Genomic DNA, 17706 nt, shown 5'->3' on the forward strand with positions numbered 1-17706 from the left:
AATGTGAGCGGCGGCACGGCGGCTCGCAACTGCCATTGAAGGTCCTGTTTGGCATGGCTGCAACTCTACTTTGGATGGAGCTACACCACTTCAGAACTCCAGGTGGAGCCAGCTCTGGGTGGAGTTGGAACTGTCTGATGGAGGTGTTTGGCTGGGAGGGTGTCCCCAGCTCAAAAAAAAAGTGGAGTCTGAGGGTAGATTGTCATTCTTGCCCGGTTTATGTGGGTCCCACTATCAGTGACTAATCTATTTTCTTTTTTTCCTCTCCGTTTCGTCTCTGTCAGCGGCTCGGCGGCGTCCATGAGGTCCCGAAGCCGGAGGTAGCCCTCGAACTCGCCGTCGACGGCGACCACAGGCACGCCGCGCTCCGCCGCGTACAGGAAGAAGAGCGCCACCACCACCGTGCTCACGGTGATCCAGGCGGCCGCGAACACGTGCTCAGGCACGGACGAGAAGCTCCGGTCGCCGTACCCGAGCGTGGTCACGCTGGCGCACACACAGTAGAAGGCGTCCACGGGGCGCATCCCTTCCACCTCCACCAGGAACGCCATCTCAGAGGCGAGCAACGCGGCCAAGAGCGCCGCGGCGGTGTAGAGCTTGTAGCAGACCTTGTTGGCCTCCATGGCGCGCAGCGCCCTGTGGTCGTCGGCGCGGCGGAGCTGGAGCGCGCGGAAGAGGAGCGCCTCCTGATTCTCGACGTGGTGGTCGGCGGCCTTGCTGAGGAACGTGCCTACGAGGGCCACGCCGGCGAAGACGAAGGCGCAGGCGAGCAACTTGGCGACGTTGCTGGCTAGGACGAGGTCGCCGTACCCGACGGTCATCATGGTGACCACGCAGAAGAAAATCGAGGTGGGGGAGAGCTTTGGTGAGGAGATCGGCGGCCACCCATGGCGGCGGGGGAGGAAGACGACGGCGCAGGAGGGAGGGAGTCACTGCGCCGGGGGGCTCGGGAGAAATAGAATCGAACCGTTTTTCTGTGTAATCAGTGGCAGTGGTGGGTAATTTTCCACCAACTCCACAAGGAGGTTCATATTGCGTGGTTTTGGAGCTGTAAAAGAGGTGCTCCAAAACTCCACCTCTATTTGTACTACAGCTCCATGGAGTCGGCAGCTCCATAGAGTTTCAGAGTTATGGTGTTTAGCTGAATTTTTTATGGAGTTGCTGGAGTTTAGGAGTGGAGCCATGCCAAACATGCCCTAAATGGACGGGCAGGTTGACAGAGATGCTCTATGCGTACCACGAGTACCGTGCTATCCGGGTTGGGACTTCGATCGTCCGACCGACGACCATATCTGGGGCGCGTTTCATCACTCCCCTCGATGGTCCGGTAGGGGCCGTGTCGCCTGCCCTCACCATCGCCCGATGGACGTCATCATCATGCCGGACCTGATGCCGGTTGCTGATGACACTACGAGCGTCTTGGTTTGGACCGAGCCGTTCGCATACCGACGGTCGTTGTGGAGCAGGCGCCGGGTTGGACCGCGGCGCAGCTGTGGCATCCTGTGCCACGCTTGGTGGCTATAGCGGTGAGCGAATGGAGCGATCCGTTTGGCGCGTCCCCACTCCCCTGGTGAGGAGAGAGGCCGCGAGTCGGAGTCGCGATGTGGAGCTCTCCGCCTGTTGATCGGCGATGGTTTCCACCAGTGCCCGGAGGTTCCGGTAGATCGCCTGTTCCTGGGAGTCGTTCGGCTCAGAAAGACCACGCAGAAGCATTGCCCGCGACGGCGATGTTCTGGCCAGGGCAAGTGAACTGTGGGAGATCATTCTCCTGTCTATGATGTTGCGCTGGACCTGGCGGGCGTGACCCTGGGCACCGCTCGCCGGGTTACACGCACAGGGCGCAGCGTGGTGCACCGAGCGCGGTGGCGCAGGTGGCGGTTGGTTCTGCCGCCGTTGTCGTAGCTCCTCGCCATGCTCTTGTGCAAGCGCGAGGGCCCCCGCACGAGGGTCCAGAGGGGTGTGAGTCTGCAAGGACTCTACTACTACCGGTGGATGTCCCAGAGCATCCACCATAGCGCACTCCTGGGACGGACGGTGGCTAGGTGCCACGTCGCTGATGCTAGAGCCATCGCTCTCAACCTCGTTATCCAGGAGTTCGTGGAAAGTGGTGGGAGCGTAGCTCGCCATTCCCACGAATTTGGATGTGAGAGGGGACGGCGCCAGCGTTCTTTGGAGCCCCCCGAGCGTACGCTTCCGCGGGGGACGCGAGGCCATAGGGGAACCGGTCGCATGGTAGACGCGGTGCGGACAACGGGGTCCCTCCGGATAACTGACGAAAGATAGTAAATGGCGAGTAAATAACAATATGTATGTTACTCACAGCGGGGTTTGAGCAGAGCGTATGCTCGGAACGAAGCGCATGAGCCTCGTCGTTGAAGTCGTCGGGAGTCCCAGAGCTGACGGAGGGCGTCCCTCCGACGGGTGCAGGGATGGGTGCCTCCTCGCGGAGGTGGAGCATGCCGAGCCAGTCGGCGATGAAGTCTAGGCTTCCGAAGAGGAAGGCCTGGGACGGCTCGACGATGGGTGGAACCCACATCCAATAGGTGGGAGTGCGGGAAACTCCAGCGAGCCAAAACGAGTCGTATCGCTTAAGCCCGCCATGGCGAAGATGGCAGAAAAGTGGGCCATCCGATGACCAAAAGCGTGAACGTACATCGTCTTCTCCACGGACGACGTCAACTATCGGTGCAGAAAGTGACCAACACGTAAATATTTATAGTTTTGCCGTACGTTGTGATCGGAAGTAGCCTAGCACTCAATGACACATGGTTTATACTAGTTCGGGCAACGTGCCCTACGTCCGGTTTGAGTCGGTCAATGACTTTATTCCTGAGCCCAGGTGCTTGAAGTTTGCTGTGGGGTTACAAATGAGAAGGAGAAAGATGGGGGGTATAAGAGGCCCGGTTGGACTCCGGTCTAAAGGGCCAAGAGTGACGAGAGCTCCTGTGTGCGCTGAATATTCGAGCGTGTGCTCGAGGTTTGAACCTAGTGGTTCTGTTGTTGTGTGTTGAATCGGTCAGTCATCCATCTCCTTGTTGGGAGAGAGCGCATCCCCATTTATAGATGAAGGAGACGGTCTTACAAGCAAGAGAGAGAGAGAGAGTACGTATGCTACTAAGTCTTGTTGCTAACGCCGTCGGGTACAAGATGATGGTAGACGCCCGCAATACTATTTGTTGTCAGACGCATGTGGGAGGTTTTACCGTATATGTATGGTAAATGACGGCGCCCACAACACTGTTGATGCCCAGAGGCATATAGGGAGTCTTACCGTGTTCGCATGGTATGAGAATTGATGGCGCCCATAACACCGTAGGGCAAAACGTCGGCACCTACAACACTGCTTGGGTCCTGACATGCCTGAAAGGTTGCAGGGTACCCTTCTAACATGCTCTGTCGATACTGTCCTGTAGGTGTACAGGGTACGGTCCTCGGTTTTGCGGTTGACTTGAGCGTCCTACTTTTACTTGCTCTGCCCGTTTCCTGGTCACCGAGCGGGCGTCCCCGGTCGGTTGGTTCCAGTCGGCTCCGACTGCGCCAGTCAGTGAAGAGCTATAAGTAGGGGTTCGGTGCATCCCCGATCGGAGACGCGGGTCGGAGTAGGAAGCGGGCGTCGTTCCTCCTTGACCAGGCCTTCCGGTCGGAGAGACGGGCTGGAGTCGGAAGCGAGGCCTTCCGGTCGGAGAGGCGGGCCGGAGTCGGAGGCGAGCGAGCGTCGTTCGTCCTTGGCCAGACCCTCTGGTCGGAGACTGGATCACCCTTCTGGCCCGTCGTTAGGTTTTTGGGCCGGCCCAGGAGTTGCGCGTTGTTCACGACGTCGTCTACTGAGCGGGACCCTGAGTTTATGAACCCGACAGTCAGCTAAAGAAATTTGAAAGGTGCATAAATGAAACAAAATAGGTACTCCATCATATAATACAATTACATTTAGAGTTTAAAATTGTCTCCATACAACTACATTTGAGTTCCGGACATAATTCAAATATGAATGGATGAAAGTATACCTCTATAAATCAATAGATGGTAGCACATTCTCTCCAGATCTATTAGCTTAACAGTCTTCCGGATATGCTTATAGGATATGGTTTGTATGCATATGTTCATAGGAGTGAGTGCACATATATGTCTTACGGGAATCTGTGTATGTACCGGATAATTTGGATGGAAAAAATCAATCCGCATGGAGAAATGCAAGTAGACGTCATTGTCGTACGTAGATCATGTGTGCATGAACAAGTTAATGAATGCCATATATGACATTTTACCACTTTCCTTAACCTGTCTTATTAAAAACTAAATGCAGTTGTAATTCATGATATTTTACCACTTTCCTTAACCTGTCTGATTAAAGACTAAATGTAGTTATATTTTATGATATTTTACCACTTTACTTAACTTGTTTGATTGAAGACTAAACGTAGTTATACTTTAGGATTGAGGTAACACTTTTTTCCTTCCACATGAACCATCTTAGCTTTCATATTTTGCATGCACAATAAATCATTTCGTTAATCACTCTCTCCGGTCTAGTTTATAAGGCGTCTTTTATCTAGTTTGTAAGGCGTCTTGGCTTCTAACATGTCACGGTCTTCTTAATTACACTCTGACCATTCATTTATTTTAAATGATTATAAACTGATAATTTATGGATATTACATTTGATTACAAAACTAATAGTATCAAATGTATCAATAGTTAAAAGTATTATTAAACTATGGGTCAAAGATTATAAAGTTCGATTATTGACGTATGAGAAATGCCTTATAAATTGGACTAGAGGGACTAGTAAATAAAATCCAGAGAAAAGAGCTGCACATGGTATATCAATGAAACAAAAGAGCTGCCACGTGCCTCAGCCCTCAAAGAGAGAATCTGGTCCACCAGACACCACTTATTCGACCGAAATTCCATGAAAGACACGTCGTGGGTGTCGGTTTCCCATAGAGTAACGCCGATGGGATTACGATGCAAAGCTGGATTCTGGATGACAATTGTCCATGACACTGAAAGGCGGGAAAGAAAAGAAAAGAAAAACAGTAGAACGAAAGGCAAGTTGATGAGTATCTTTATTCGTTTTGCATATGGTCTTTTCTTCTAGAACCAAGATGTGAGCTGTCCATGACAAGCGGATGGATCGAGAGCAAGCGCGTCCATCCAAGGATCGTGAGGAGGCAATGCATCATAATAGGCCGTGGCTGGGCCCCATCAATCCATCGTGGGGCCGCTGATGAGTCATCACACGATAATTAGTTCTCTGGCGTCTTTGATTTCGAAAGAAAAGGACGGACTAGATGATGCCCATCCAGCGAGACATCACCGACTCACCTGTCGAGATAAGGTGACATGCAAAGGCACAGTAGTAAGACTGTCTCCAATAACACAACTCATCCCAAAAATGCGTTGTGCACAGTGGATAAACGGGAAAAAATAGCCTCCAACCGAGTACACAAACACAGCACACATTTTAGGTCGGAGGCGACGCGGAAGACAAATAAGCGTCGTCGAGGAGAGATGACGCAAAAATCTTGCGCCCATAGTGGTGGGCCCGTGGACGAGATGACGACGAGGACCGCGGCGGGGCGCCCGCCCAGGGCCGCCGCCAGGGGGTGCGCTCGCCGTAGCGCCGCCGGTAGAGGAAGGGGCTCCCGCGCCTGTGCCGGGGGCGGGCACCGCGGAGGCCCGGTCACGGTTGCGGACACCGCCGAGGCCTGGCCGCACCGGAGCGCCGTCGGGCGAGCACCGCGGGGGCGGTGGAGGGAGAGAGAGAGGCGCACGGCCGGAGGAGGAGAGGGAGCGCCTCCTACTGGCCGGATCCGAGCGTGGCGGCCGGTCTCCTCGCCGGATCTGGGCGCCAGGAGATGGAGAAGAGCTGGTGGTGGTGCGCGGACGGAGAGGTGCTGGTGGTGGCACCGGGAGGCGGAGTGGTGCTGGTGGTAGTGGGCAGCCGGCCTCCTCGTCGGATTTGGGAGCCGGGAGAGGGAGCGGTGGCGAGCGCAAGTGGAGAGAGGGAGGGGGAGAGAGTGCGCGCGCACGCGCGGGTGCACCGCCGCCGATGGAGTGAGAGAGAGAGACAGAGGGGGACCGGCGGCGCGGAACATGCCCGTGCGTTGGGTGGTTGACATGGCAGTGTTCGGCTGGTGATATTCGGGTGGTTGGTTCGCTTTTTTTTAGCTGAAGCAATGCTTTTCTCTTACAATATTTTAGTATAAATAGTAAATTTCAGTATAAACAGTGTTAGAGTAATACTAGCCGAACACAGTAAAAAGGGGCAGCCGCTGCTGCGAAAGCAGGAGGTTGTGGTACGGTGCCCTGGGGGAACACGGTGGAATGTGTCGGGTTGGGTAGGGGTAGCTAAAGCCCCCAACGGTTTGATTTTGATTCTTCTTCCGTGATCTTCTGAACTAGTACCCCCAGTAGAGACGTGGCGTGTGGATTTTTGGCGGTGGTCACTTGTTGCGCCCGCCGCATGGCAGGGGTCACTCAGGCGGGAAGGCCAGGCAGGGCCCGTACCATTGCTGTCGCCGGATGGTCCTCTCTTGCAATGACAGCCCAAGTTGTGCAAACTGAAGGTCCACCAGCACCGAGAATCACACATTCACATGGAGATGGAGTACGCCAGCCGATCAGGGGAAGTAAACAAGCTCCAGTTCAACGTGGATGACGGAGCACTGGACCATTGGAGCCGTATGAGGCCGTTCGGCTGGCTGGTTCCAATCTGGCTGGCTGGTTGTGTCTCTCACGAAATCACTATTTATGTTCTGTTAGAACAGTATTTTTCTTTCATAACAATCAGTCAGAACAGTATTTTTCAGTCCTGCCAACAGACCCTAAAAGATGATACTAGTAGTCGATAGAGGTGGTAGCAGGATGGGTACTTGAGTAGGAGTAGGCACTATGCAACGAGCGGTGTCTGCCAGACTGCCGGTCAACAACTAGTAGGACGGTCGGTGCAGTGCAGCTTTTCTGTATTTCAGTCAGCTCAAATTAGTCAGCTAATAGTATTTTTTTTCATAATAAACCAGCACCAGTCAGTTCAAATCAGCCTAGAAACCAACCAGCGAACAGGCCGCTTGTTTCTTCCTTTTGCAGTTTTGCTTGGGCCCTGTTTAGTTGCATCACAAAATGTCAAATTTTTTAAGATTCTCCGTCACATCGAATCTTTAGACGCATGCATGAAGCATTAAATATAAATAAAAAATAAAGCTAATTACATAGTTTAGACGAAATCCACGAGACGAATCTTTTAAACCTAATTAGACTATGATTAAACACTGATTGCTAAATAACAACAAAAACACTGCAGTAATATTTTGCCAAAAATTTTAGCAGCCCTTGCTTCCGCCCTCCGAAGAAAAAGTCGGTGCACGGATCACGGTGCACCCGGACGAACCAGCGGATCGCCCGGCGAGCTGATTGATTAGCTGTGGCTGACGGGAAGGGAATATGCCCCTCCTCTGCCGCTCTGCTCGGTCGGTCGCTGCAGCGTCTGCAGTCTGCGAAATTCTCGCGGTAGCCTGCCGTGCTCTGCTGCATCAATTATTACTGTAGTACTTATGCAAAAAAATGGACTCTGAGGCCTTGTTTAGATTACCTTAAAATTCTAAGTTTTTTCACTCTCTCTATCATATTAAATTTTGGACGCATGCATAGAGCATTAAATATAGGTAAAAAAAATAACTAATAGCACAGTTTGGTTGTAAATCACGAGGCGAATCTTTTGAGCCTAGTTAATCCATGATCGGACAAAGTTTGTCAAATACAAACGAAACGTGCTACAATGTTTAGGTTGCAAAAATTTGCAATCTAAACCAGGCCTGAGTCTGATAGGAGATCGGAGTGGAGACAGCAGTACAGACAGACGGTAACAGATATCCTACACAGGAGAGAGCAGAGGCCGCAGAATTGCAGAAACCATCAAAAGCTGTTTGACGAGTTTTTTTTTTTGAGTAACACCATAATGCGAACTGGGCTGCACTCACGAAGACACTGCGGAGGCCCATAAGTTCATACGATAAAGGCATCGTACCTATCGGCCCATAACGGCCCAGCAAATACCAAGTCATCATCGACTCACTGTTCGCACACCGCACCCCACCCCCCCTCCCTTCTTTCCCCTGTCTCTCCCCTCGCCGTCGCTGTCGTCGCCGTCCGTGCGAGCCATGGATCTAGGCGCTCCCCGACGAGGGCGCCTACCGATCCACCTCTTTTTGGTGTCGCTCACCGTCCTCGTGGTCCTCACCGTGCGCTCCAGCGCCGAAGTCATCACCCTCACCGAAGAGACCTTCTCCGACAAGGTACCGGTACCCCTGCCGTGCCCTTCTCTCTCGGTCTCTCTTCTCTCCGCCTTACCTTCCAGTCGGGGATACTTGGCACGGCTGTAACTTTTCTGTGTTGCGCTAATGGACCCAAGAATTAGCGACGCTACACACTAGACAGATCGACATGCTTAGTCATGGAGCGAGATTTGGCAGTTGTAGGCCAAATCGTTCAATGGTTTCACTTCGATGAGTCCATAGTTGCTACGTTGCCACTCGCCATTATGAAACGGATTGATCCTAACCTTTGCAGTCCTCTTGCCTGATATCGACAGTGCAAGAGTTCAAATCTATTATTTAGTTACTACTTTCTAATGAGAATTGTTAGTAGTCAAACAAAAGCCAGAGAGTGCTACTGTGACCTGCTTTATTGTTCCAGTATGCATGCTATTCAAATTTCTTTGGTGCCTGAATGTTTGTTTTGGTCAAGCAAGTTTGATTCTGAGATATTTTTCTCTTGTTTAGATAAAGGAGAAGGACACAATCTGGTTTGTGCAATTTTGCGTCCCCTGGTGTAAACACTGGTAAGACATGCTTCTCATAGGGGTTAGACGAATGTTGCCTTATCATGTATAGATTTTTTATTGCCGCAAAGCTGATTTGTTAAGGGTATGACATTTGCAGCAAGAACATTGGAACACTATGGGAGGACCTGGGAAAGGTTATGGAAGGTGAGGATGAAATTGAGATAGGGCAAGTTGACTGTGGTGTCAGCAAACCAGTATGCTCAAAGGTGGATATCCATTCCTACCCAACATTCAAGGTGTTTTATGAAGGCGAAGAAGTAGCAAAATATAAAGGTAAACTTTGTTTCACCAGTTCACCATGCTTTTAGGTTGAAATTCCAACTTAAAACCATGTTTGTTCTTCTAGTTTTGGCCCACACCCCTTATGAACATCTATGGATTATACTCAGAGTGGGAGTGGGATCTCAAAGTCTAAAATCTTTGTAAATATAAATCAAAATCAAATTCGACATTTAAACCGTTTTGTATATCAGATAAGTGCTCGCTTCCGTTCCATGGACAGTTTACTTTTAGATCAGTAGGTCACCTCTTCTATGAAGATTTTGCTAAATCCACTAATCGTGGTGCGGATACGGTTAGGTTTAATATCAGAGGCAATAACATCACGTAACTGAATGATGAGAAGAACATATCATATTTCATAAATAAGTAAATTGCCATTTATTGATCATCCTGACTACTATCAAAATGAATATCGCTTATGTTGCTGAACTCTTTGTAGCCATTGAATGATATGGTACTGTATTGTTGGAGTTGTTGCTTACAAGCTGCCTATGTAGCTCAGTAGCTACTTATTACTCTAACGAATTCATGTCCTTCGGAGTTTGGACCATGCCCCAAAGCTGATTATATGCAATAGTCATTTTTGCATTTCTATTCATCACCCAATACTCAAAATTCACCATTTGCATTCATGGATCTGCTAGCTTACACTTAACATTAAGTACATGCGACAAATTTTTAGCCATTTTTGTTTGAGAACAAGTCGATGCTTCGTAACTGCCAATTATTTGTTTCTTCCCTACTTTGGTTTCTACTTGTCCTTTGTATCTTTATGCCTGTTACGGTGCTTTTGCGTATGAACATATTCCTTTTCGTTTGGTTCATTTGACAGTATTCAGTGCTGACAATAATATGAAACTGGATTCACCCATGCTACTGCAGGACCTAGGGATGTGGAATCACTGAAGAACTTTGTGTTGAATGAAGCTGAGAAAGCAGGTGAGGCAAAGCTCCAAGCTGATTGAGGTAGGGGAGTTTCAGCAAAGCATGTGGCTTAGACAAGGAACAATGCTTTGCAACGTTGTCCTGTATCCTGGCATTTACAAAGCCAATTTACAGGAAAGAAATGACCTTGTATCTGAGTATTCCTCTTCGAAGTACAAGTCCGACTCAGTTCATGGAAGCTGTACTCCATACCATAGGTTTCATCACATTGACAAACTTAAGTAATGATTAGAATGCAACGATACAAAGGTCGGTTTATGTCACTTGCGCATCTCCCAACGGTTAAACTGGTGGTTGAATGTAAATTTATGCGGCATGTTGGAACTGAACCCCTTCAGATACTTGATCAATGGAATTAAGGGTCCATTTGGTAGAGTTTTTCGGTTACAGAGCTGGAGCTACTACACCGGTTTTTAGTTTATTTTGAGAAGAGGAAAAAGGCTCTCTGCTACAGCGCGCAAGGTTCCATAGAACCTACTGTATGTGTATGACAAACGGGCCAGCAGAGTCAGTTGCCCAGCAGGGCAGGCCGGCTGCGACCTGCGAGGACAGGAATACTGCATTACGCATGTGTATATATTTTCCTCTCCATCACAGCAACACGACATAGGGCACAAATTCCACGATGTGAAGATACAAGGATGTCGGATCGATGCACACAGCTGAGCTCAGCAATCCGAGCTGGACAGCCACGATAATCAGGTGGAGAGGCTAAATTAAAATGTGAGAACGAGTTCTATGCGTGTGCGATTCAGAGCTTGTGCTTGCGGAGCTCGCTTGCACAAAAGCTGTTGGGACTTTTTGCGTATATAATCAGAGCTACAGTTAATCAGCCAAGAGATCTTCAGAGTACAGACCACGCCCATTCGCCGAAGAACAACCGACAGAAGTACAGGACCATGTAAAAACTGCGGCATTAGACTATGCCGTACGTTACACAACGGCACTACTACTGTCGTTTGGACTGTGGACACGCAGTTCTTCAGATTTTCGTACCGCAGGGCATCCAGAAGTTCAGAACCAACGGAAAGGGTACTGCTCCAGAGAAAAGAGAAACGAGAGAAACATTTGCCAGGTGGTGCAGAGTTTTTGCTCTGTTTTTGTTTTCCCTTCCCCTCAGGCTCTAATAAACAAGAAAGTAATTGATCATGGATTATCTGCTGGACACGACAAAGCACATCGGAGCAAGTCTGTTACCCGTTACTGCAGATGAAAGCCATGGCAACAGGCTCTTACAATTTGCAACAGTGTCGGCGACAAGATGGCAAAAAAAGATGTCCCAAGACACCTGCAGATTATAGTACAACATAACAAGACTACGTTCCATAATGGCCGCTTGTTGCAGGTAGACTGTTGAAGCTTCCTTTTTCAAAAGCATGTGTCCAATCCACATCAGCTCCTAATTCCTAGCCCTCACCATTGTAGTTAATTTCCCGCACGATGGCGATGGGCCAACAACAGCCATGCCACGGTACTGAAGAGCCCCCCTATCTTGCTCCTAATGAACGGGTACATGGGCCACCAAGATGGCAAGAACAATGCCATAGTTTTGTGTGCTTCCGAAGCTAGTTGGTGCAGGTGTCTATCCTGTCTACGAGCTGGACACCTTGCATTGGACATTGGAGTAACTTCTGAACAAAAGAGAACATAATGTGTACTCATCATTGTTAAGTTGATTTTTAGCTTGCCTTCTATCCATTACATCCTTGAGAGACACTTCAAGGGGGTATTATGTATGTATTCACCTAAACCCTCTTGAATAAAAAAAAGGAAAGAAAAGAAGAAATTATACATATATCACAATTTTTTAGAGAAAAGAATAGTGGAAAATTGTACATTATGATGGAGAAGTGGGGGTCAGAGGTTGATCCATCCTCTGGTGAGAAACCCAAAAAAATTTTCCTTCACGGTGTAGCCATGCATGTACAATGTACACCACTCCGGCCGTCCTCCAGCTCGTCCGTTCTCTTCTTCTATGGTTCACATTTCTTTCTATCTTCTCTTGTTCTGCATAGATGGTTGCGAAGACGAGAGAGAAGGCGCGGCCGTATCGACGTGCCATACCATGACCTCTGAACAATCGGAAGGAATGCCCTTCACCTTGCTTAAATCTTCCAGAACCACTTGCTGGACGAACTTCATGGAGTCCTGAAAGACAGTAGAAGCCAAAAAACATGTCAGGGCAAGTAATCTTGGACTTCTGAAGCAAGGAGTCATGATTTCCTTTGGCATCACACAGGAGCAATGAACACAGCCCTGGGTGATTGACCATCACAACAAGCGGGCTGCTTTAGTTGTTAGATCAAGAAAGATCAGCAGTCAATTGTAACCCTATAAGATGCTCACCTATTTAAAAAAAAAGGGGGGGGGGGGGGGGGGGGGGGGGGGGGCAATTATAAACCTAAAAGAAATGTTTTTTAAAAGGGCCAGTGTCCTACTGCTACAACAAGCCAAACCACAGCCACCAACTGTGTTTGCCTTGCAAAGGACTTCATCATGGCTGCACAGATCCTACTCCTACTTAGCCAATGAGTCATGGACCCCTCCCCTCCTACCGCACCAAATCAGTCCAACGCACCGGAATATAATAACAAAGAAATATAAGCACGATTTGGCATTTGCAAATGCCGTCTCCAGATCCTCTGGGATTCGATCTGTTTTATTTGTCGATCGCTGTACCTGCACTGTATACCGGCTACAGACACCCACGCCATTTGCTAGAAGAAACCAGCAACTAACTAATCTTCTTGATCAAATGGGAACACTGATCTTTACGCGCACATGAGGAGGCTGTGTTAGTGACCGGTGACCGGTGACACGGACGGATATGTTTGACACGGGAAAGTTAGGACAGATGGGCCACGAGCCCACGAGACATGGCTTTTTCCCCCTCTCGTCCCTCCCTACCCCTACCACAGCTACCCGTGCCACATGCACGAGCAGAGCAGACATGAATCATGATGATCGGCGCGCTAGCTCACGGCCGAAACGCCGCTTTCATGGCGGAAATGCCTCCTTTAACGTGACCCCCCAAAAAACCCCGGGCGTCTGCAACGCAAGGGCGTGCAGACCACCACGGCGCCGTGCGAAAGGCGATGCGAGCGCTTGCTAGTTATATTCTGGGTTTCTTCAATTTGACACATGACAACGCCGCGCGCTGTACTACATTATGCATGTCGTGTCGTAAGTAGATAGATGCGTGAAGGGTGATTGCGGCGACTGACCTGGGACTTGTCGGGCTCGGAGGTTGGGTAGCGGCCCCAGCGCTCGGGGTCCCAGAGCACGGAGCTGTTGAAGGCGAAGCCGTGGACGTCCACCTCGCTAGGCCTCGCCGTGGAGGCGGAGGCCGGTGCGGTGCCGTTGCCGTTGCTGAAGTCCTGGGAGAACCAGCCGGTGACCGCGGACGAGCTGCACGCGGGGCCCCGGACCACGACCTTCCTCTCGTCGCGCCACATCGTCGCCACCGGCCACGCACCGAACGCGCTGCAGAGAATTAAGCGGAGGGAGGAGAGCGTCGTCAGATTCTCGATCAGCATCGTCACAAGACACGTCGTGTCGTGATTAGTTGTGTCCGAAGTGCTCATGTGTAGTGTACTTTGTACAGACGTAACAGCAGCGCAGTGTCCATGTCACGTTGCCGTTTTGGTTTCGAAGATGCAATCAAATGCCAAAGTAAAGCTGAGCTGCTAATCACTGAGCATTAATGCCGCCCCAAAAAATATCACTGAGGCACTTATTAATAGGCAGGCCGCAGGCGTAGCCAGCCGTAGCCGGCCGTATGATCTAACCAGAACAGTGGTTAAATCATGTGATGATGGCCGGCGGTGCTGATATCAGACAGCAGCAGGTAGGCGAAATGGCAGTACAGATTGGATGGACACACATTTGTTGAATCGCGAAAAGTGGTTAGCATGATAGCTAACCACCAACAAAGGCAGGCTTTGAAGCAAAGCAAACTTGAAAGAAGAGCGGATTTACGTTGTCGAAAAGGAAAGAAGAGTGAACAAATAATACTGAACAGACAACCTGCAGATGGAGCCATTTCTGCAAATTGCCGCACCCGCCGCGGGCCGCGGCACATCGACTTCAGAAGAAACGTGACTGGAAACCGGGAACTGAGTTTTTTTTTTTTTTTGAGATTTTTGTGAGGCGGCGAGGGGGCTCATGCAGCGGCCGTGCGTCCAACGGCATGCAACCGCGCTTTGGCGTCCGCGGTCACCACCACCATTTCTTTCTTTCCGGGCGCCCTATCAGATCCGCAGCAGGCGGCTCCGTTAGTTGAGGGGTGGCAATCATCATCTCGCCGACACGATTGGGCGTCTCCTACGCTACCAGTACCACAGCACCAATGACCAAACAGGTAGCCTACCGGACACCACCCGTCGTGATGTCGCCCGAGCACGGCTGTACCGCGACACTTGCAGTAAAACAAACAAAAAAAAGGACGCAAGGGAACAAAGGCAAAGGCGCAAAGCCAACCAGCCAAGGAGCGCGGAGTGCAGCAGCTGCCATGCTGGGGCTCTCGTCTGTCTGTCTCTCTGTCTGTACGCCGAGATCTGAACCGGGAAGCAGGAGTAGTCGTACAGTACAGCGCAGGCGCCGGAAAAAGGAGTTGAGGTGGACAGCTAAAAGGGAAAGGACCCTTCAATGGCGGATGCCGGGATGGGTAGGGCGACCTCCTCACATCACATGCCCCGGATTCTCACCGCCGATTAAACTAGCCCCCCGCCGCAGTGGTCACCAGGCGGTGTTGCTGTGCGTGAGCTGTTGCTCTCGGGACAGCCTGACAAAGTCGCTAGCCGAGAGATGACTAGTGTGCTTTGGGCGCTATCGCCATGGCGCCATGGCGTCTACGTGCGCCTAGCTTAGCTTGCTCGCATCAAGAAAGATCGGCGCTTTAATCCTCTTCCTTTGTTTTGTTTAACTACTACTGCGTAATGAAAAGGAGAGTAGTTTTGCTTTGGCAATACGCGACGCGAAGCAAGGATGATTTGGCTGGCTGGTGGTACGGTACCTGATTTCCCTGAGCTGGTCGAAGAAGCCGAGGTCGAACACGTCGCCGAGGCCCGCGAAGAGGACGACGCCGGCGAGGCGGTGGTGCTCGATGTGTCCGAGCGCCACGTTCCGCTGGTGGTGCCGCTCCTTGCCCGCGGCGGCGTCGGCGGCGGTGAAGTTGTCCCTGTACGTCAGGTGGCGGTACATGAGCCCCGTGGCGCGCAGCAGCCGCGACGTGCCCGGCACGTCCGGGGCAGCCTCCACCACCACCCACAGCAGCGGCGGCGCCACCAGCCGCAGCGTGTGCGCCATCCGCGTCAGCGCGGCGGCCCGCTCGCCGGACGCCGCGGGCGTCGACTCCGTCGTCGTGACCACCACCAGGAGCGGCCGCGGGGACGCCGGGTCGCCCAGCAGGGGGTCCGCGCCGTGCGCCAGCAGGCTCCGGTTCACGGCCCCGCCCCCGCCCGCCGCCGTCGGCAGCGCCCGGACCACGTGGCTGCTGCCCACCCGGCCCGCCGCCACCGCCGCGGACGTCCAGTCGGACACGGACGACGGCGCGAAGCCGGTGAAGAAGCCCATCACGAAGCAGAGCGAGGAATGCAGCAGCGCCTTCTTCCACAGCTGCGACCCGGCCTGCTTCTTGCCCCGCCCACCGGCGCCGCCGTGATCCGTGGACGACCCCATCACAGACACCAACCAGCACAACGCCAACGCCTGCCTAGCTAGCTCCTCCAACTCCCTCCTGGAGGCTGCTGGCGTCGTGTCGCTTAATCCGCGTCGCGTCGTGTCGAAGCCGGCGATGTAACCGTGGCCTAACTAGCTAGCTTAGCTAGATGACCGCGGCAAGCGGTGGTGGGAGGCAAGCAAATTTGGTAGTGGTGGTGGTTTAAAAAGGGCGGGAGGTGGCGAGCAGAGGAGGTAGGAGAAGAGAAGCGGCGCGGGGAGATGAGAGGAGAGGACAGGATGGCAGCAGCAGCAGCAGCAGCAAGCATTAGGTGGCGTGCGAGTTAGTGACGCACTAATGCTAATACTTCCCCAACCAAGCGTACGTCTAATTGTGTTCGCGTGGCAGCATGGTGTGTTTTCTTCGTAGCTGTGGTTCGACGCGCGCGTGCTGTCTCGGCCTCGCTACCACTAGTGGGGTGCTATACATGTCCCATTCCGGACTCTTGCTCCCATGCCTGCGAAAAACGTTAGACGACTGCCCGTACTTTGCTAGTACTAGTATTGTATTTTAGTGTACGCGCTGTAATGCATTAAGATATCACTTTTAGAGTTGCCTGCGTTACAATGGCACTGCCACTGCCACTGCCACTGCCACCCTTTTGGACTATCCATTTCTACATTCGGCCAAGCTTCGTTCGGTTCGTTGTAGGCTTGTAGCGCGAGTATCGTCGCTTAGGGTCTGTTTGAAACACTGAAATTTTCTGTTCTATATTTTTCTTTGAAATTGAACTGATTTCTATAAAATTACTCGATATTTCTCTCTGTCCCTAAAACCAGATTATGAAATGTATGGACAACCTTACAATCTCAGTCGGCGTCGAACATGAAGTACTGGCCCAATTACAGCGGAAAATTTGTGGCAGCCTCGTGTGCTAGCAAATGAGGAAAAAAAATCACGAACATGCTTTAGCATGTAGGAGTATTCCGTTAAGAGGAGTTAGCAAAAGACAAAATGATACGTTGACGCAGGAACAAATAGATACCTAAAGGCGTGTTTGGAGCACATATTCCGCAGTGACGGTGGAAAGAATCGAACAATCGCGCAAAACACCCTGCGGACGCAATGATTCTTTCAACCGCACTCGGCACGGGAGTCGCGAAAATGAACTAGCAGCTCGCGGTGCTCGCGTTTACGCCACCGTGACTCGGAGCTCACGGTGCCCATACCGCACCACGCGGTCGGTGACCACGGTCCCAAACACGCCCTAAACAAATGAGCCGGTCGCAACAACAAAATTAAGACGAAGAAAACATCACTGGCTATGCTTTCCAATAAACAAATAAACAAGATCCGTGAAGCATCTAGAGCTTCGATTTATGATTAGTTTTTTTTTTCTTAAAGGCAACTCACATTGCAGACGGGTTTTAATTGTTGTTGAGATATAGATAACGTGAATAAAAGTTTATTTCCTTAAGCACGACTCACATGGCATCGATAATGTCAACAATTAAAACTTGTTTGATAAAAAAACTGATTATTCAGTTCGACTTAAATTGTTCCACTTTTTTTTAAATCTTTATCGACATCACAGTTCTTGCAACATTCTTCATATTGAGACTTATACATCACTTCCCATATATCTTGTGGTGTCATACGTCGTTCTAGTATCCAATCATCTTTGACCAACTCCATTGCATGAACCACTCTATCCGAGCTACCCCACTTCGATCATCTGCCTCTGCCTGCGCTTGCACTTGCGTCAATGTTCTGTAACAACCCAAAAATCCACACATCAAAATACCAACTTGTCGGTGTTTCGTACAAGCACCGGCAAGTAAATTTATAGTAATGCGCGTTAGGCTCGGATGGTGCGCTAAAGGACACAGGATTTATACTGGTTCGGGCGGAACGTCCCTACGTCCAGTTTGTTGCTGCTTGTGTTATTAGCACCGTGAATGGTCTGTAGTAAGGGATA

At 50.8% G+C, this 17706-nt stretch overlaps 3 protein-coding genes across 3 annotated transcripts; 1 reads left to right on the top strand and 2 right to left on the bottom strand.

Moving 5' to 3' along the window:
- Positions 1 to 170: 170 nt before the first annotated feature.
- LOC136537520 (two pore potassium channel b-like) lies at positions 171 to 824 on the bottom strand. Its single transcript, XM_066529463.1, has one exon. It carries the CDS (start codon positions 822 to 824, stop codon positions 171 to 173), a length of 654 nt encoding a protein of 217 aa, XP_066385560.1.
- A 7274-nt stretch (positions 825 to 8098) lies between these two features.
- On the top strand, positions 8099 to 10456 carry LOC136540847 (protein disulfide isomerase-like 5-1). Its single transcript, XM_066532875.1, has 4 exons — positions 8099 to 8294; positions 8781 to 8839; positions 8940 to 9115; positions 10007 to 10456. Exons 1-4 carry the CDS (start codon positions 8160 to 8162, stop codon positions 10087 to 10089), a joined length of 453 nt encoding a protein of 150 aa, XP_066388972.1. The 5' UTR covers positions 8099 to 8159; the 3' UTR covers positions 10090 to 10456.
- Positions 10457 to 11364: 908 nt separating this feature from the next.
- LOC136535887 (probable glucuronosyltransferase Os03g0287800) lies at positions 11365 to 16204 on the bottom strand. Its single transcript, XM_066528325.1, has 3 exons — positions 15084 to 16204; positions 13294 to 13552; positions 11365 to 12217 (listed from the first exon to the last, which is right to left on the bottom strand). Exons 1-3 carry the CDS (start codon positions 15746 to 15748, stop codon positions 12062 to 12064), a joined length of 1080 nt encoding a protein of 359 aa, XP_066384422.1. The 5' UTR covers positions 15749 to 16204; the 3' UTR covers positions 11365 to 12061.
- Positions 16205 to 17706: the final 1502 nt, after the last annotated feature.

This window comes from Miscanthus floridulus, chromosome 2 (genome assembly GCF_019320115.1).
Source record: "Miscanthus floridulus cultivar M001 chromosome 2, ASM1932011v1, whole genome shotgun sequence".
Taxonomy (NCBI): Eukaryota; Viridiplantae; Streptophyta; class Magnoliopsida; order Poales; family Poaceae; genus Miscanthus; species Miscanthus floridulus.

Coding starts and splice junctions, on each gene's coding strand:
- LOC136540847 (XM_066532875.1), top strand. CDS start 8,160: ATGGATCTAGGCGCTCCCCGACGAGGGCGCCTACCGATCCACCTCTTT. Junction 8,295..8,780: donor AAGAGACCTTCTCCGACAAG/GTACCGGTACCC, acceptor TCTCTTGTTTAG/ATAAAGGAGAAGGACACAAT. Junction 8,840..8,939: donor GTCCCCTGGTGTAAACACTG/GTAAGACATGCT, acceptor TGACATTTGCAG/CAAGAACATTGGAACACTAT.
- LOC136537520 (XM_066529463.1), bottom strand. CDS start 824: ATGATGACCGTCGGGTACGGCGACCTCGTCCTAGCCAGCAACGTCGCC.
- LOC136535887 (XM_066528325.1), bottom strand. CDS start 15,748: ATGGGGTCGTCCACGGATCACGGCGGCGCCGGTGGGCGGGGCAAGAAG. Junction 13,553..15,083: donor GACCAGCTCAGGGAAATCAG/GTACCGTACCAC, acceptor AATTCTCTGCAG/CGCGTTCGGTGCGTGGCCGG. Junction 12,218..13,293: donor CCGAGCCCGACAAGTCCCAG/GTCAGTCGCCGC, acceptor ACTGTCTTTCAG/GACTCCATGAAGTTCGTCCA.